Source organism: Diadema antillarum, unplaced genomic scaffold, assembly GCF_040938485.1.
Source record: "Diadema antillarum isolate AM-2024a unplaced genomic scaffold, OU_Dant_1.0 seq00001560_RagTag, whole genome shotgun sequence".
Lineage (NCBI taxonomy): Eukaryota > Metazoa > Echinodermata > Echinoidea > Diadematoida > Diadematidae > Diadema > Diadema antillarum.
The window spans coordinates 209,559-211,829 of NW_027272286.1; the positions used below are offsets into that span (position 1 = coordinate 209,559).

Below are 2,271 nucleotides of genomic sequence, written 5' to 3' on the forward strand. Positions count from 1 at the left end.
CTGTAAACTGGTATGTAGGTCTACATCTAAGCGATTGTGGTGGGGTCATGATTTCCGGAAAATACTTTATGTGAACATAGGGCACGTGGGGTGATGATTTTCGTACTCGAACTTCATAAACGTAGAAGTCATAAAACCTACGCTTACCTCTTATAATTGCAAATGATCTATGATTTCTCTTAAAGAAGAGATTTTTTAGAACAAACTCGGAAAATAGAAATGTAATGAACAAGAAGAACATTAATAGGCAGAATATTGATCAGGTATCTAAATTGGATCAGGAATAGCATGTTTTATGTAACTGAATATTAAATAAATGGCTTTGCATGAACATTTTGTACATGGTTTGACTGACAGCAAATTGTCTTGGCATTGTGTTGAATTCAACAGTGCGTGTTTTTATTGTATATATTATTATTCAACGTCTATGCACCCCGAAACCTTTAATGCAATGAAATATGTGAATAATTCTTGAATTGAAAGTGGGTTGACTTTCACACCCTTAGTCATGACTATTTAGTACGGATAACTACATATACTCTTTCGTGATACATGTATATCGTTAACTGTTTTTCTCTACTCTAAGTATTTGCAGCAATAATGATACAGCATGCGTGAAGCAAATGCCAGCGCATACAGATAGTTCCTCTGAAAATCTCATTCCCGAGGTTTGGCGATCGAAGGCAGTTCTGTGATGTCGGTGGCATCGGCCGTCCTGCTGTCGTCGATGCCACCGAAGACGGACTGCAACCCGATATTGGACACTCCGCCACAGAGGTCCTTGACCGCCCGCCTGAAGTTAGGGTTCCGGGAGGCGTAGATGATGGGGTTCACACACGAGTTCGCAAAGGCCAAGACAACAAAGACGCGGTAGAGGGGACTGTACAGGTGCGTGTAGTGGACGAGACCGACGTTGAAGGCGAGAAAGCCCAGCTGGTCGGGAGTCCAGCAAATGACGAAGGTGACGATGACGATGAGAAGGAGCCGGATCACACGACGTCGAGCCGTCAGGAGTTTCAGGGCGTGTTTCTGCTGCTCCGTGCCTGACGTCAGGTTTTGTGTTCGCACACGCAGACTTCTTATCGTCAGGATGTGCGCGAAAATCATCACAATGACTGGTACTACATACTCGATAAGAAACAGAGCCACTCCAACAACCTTCTGGAAAGTCGGTGAAGGGAACCTTACGATACATGCGCCTTCTTGAATGTAGGTGATGTATAGACTGTATGTGTTAACGACGAAGGCCAAAACCCAAATGAACCCGAGCGCGATCGTGCTTCTATGTGCTGTGAACAGACGCTGGTAGGTGAACGGATAACGAATGGCCATCAACCTCTCGACCGATATAGTTGTTAGGGTGAAGATCGAGGCGCAGATCGATGTCCACATGAGCACTGATGAGTGGACGACGCGGCAGTAAAGTTGACCGAGCGGCGTGTTGGGTAGCGTGTCGATCTCATCGTGGGGAATGACGAAGATGGACGTCATGAGGTCGGCGACGGCCAGCCCCGCAATCAGCGTATCAGTGGAACAGCGTCGACGTCGCCATCGAAAGAGCACGAGGATGACCAGGAGGTTGCCAATGACGCCGACCATGGCGAAGATAAGTTGGAGGATCTGCCACCACGACCAGGAGACATGTTTCCACGACCACTCGAATGAATACGACATAGTTGTGTCATCGAGGACTTCAATCTCCTCTGTCATCAACTCCTCGGTAAAGAAGGCAGTGAAACTTTGTGACATCGCTGTCGACATGGTCAATGTTTCAGCCATCGGCATGGATGTCTGTCCCCCTCTTGGTCTTATAGAAATTCACCTGGATAGGGAAAATGGCGGTTGATAGCTTGATTTACGTGAAATTTCTTCATGTATTCATTAACCTTAATCCTTCCAGATATCAATGATAATCATTCATAGCGGTGAAAATTGTATTTCCTGCTACCTTCTTAAATTTATTGTTTATTTCGTCCTTTCATTTTCACTTTGGGTTTTTGTTTAAACTATTTCCTGAATGACATTCAGCAAAGGAACTTTTCTCATCAACACGTATACACAAATCGAATTATGATAATGCGTTGCTTCTACGTCGTTGATGATGAAAGAGAATATCCGTTCTCGCTGGACCTGCACTGCCACCTTCTATAATAAATATTTTACCAATTTTCTAGTTTTTCATAGTTGTTTTCGTGAAGATAGTTTCATCACTCTGCTGTTTGATAAAAAGAGACTCTCTGGAATGAAATGAATATTTTAGAACGGGAGTGA

General features: G+C 44.1%; 1 protein-coding gene across 1 annotated transcript; it reads right to left on the reverse strand.

Moving 5' to 3' along the window:
* Positions 1–657: 657 nt before the first annotated feature.
* On the reverse strand, positions 658–1,761 carry LOC139710762 (galanin receptor type 2-like). The gene has a single exon (XM_071622680.1). The coding sequence runs from the start codon at positions 1,759–1,761 to the stop codon at positions 658–660; it is 1,104 nt and encodes a 367-aa protein (XP_071478781.1).
* Between the last annotated feature and the right edge of the window lie 510 nt (positions 1,762–2,271).

Coding starts and splice junctions, on each gene's coding strand:
- LOC139710762 (XM_071622680.1), bottom strand. CDS start 1,761: ATGTCGACAGCGATGTCACAAAGTTTCACTGCCTTCTTTACCGAGGAG.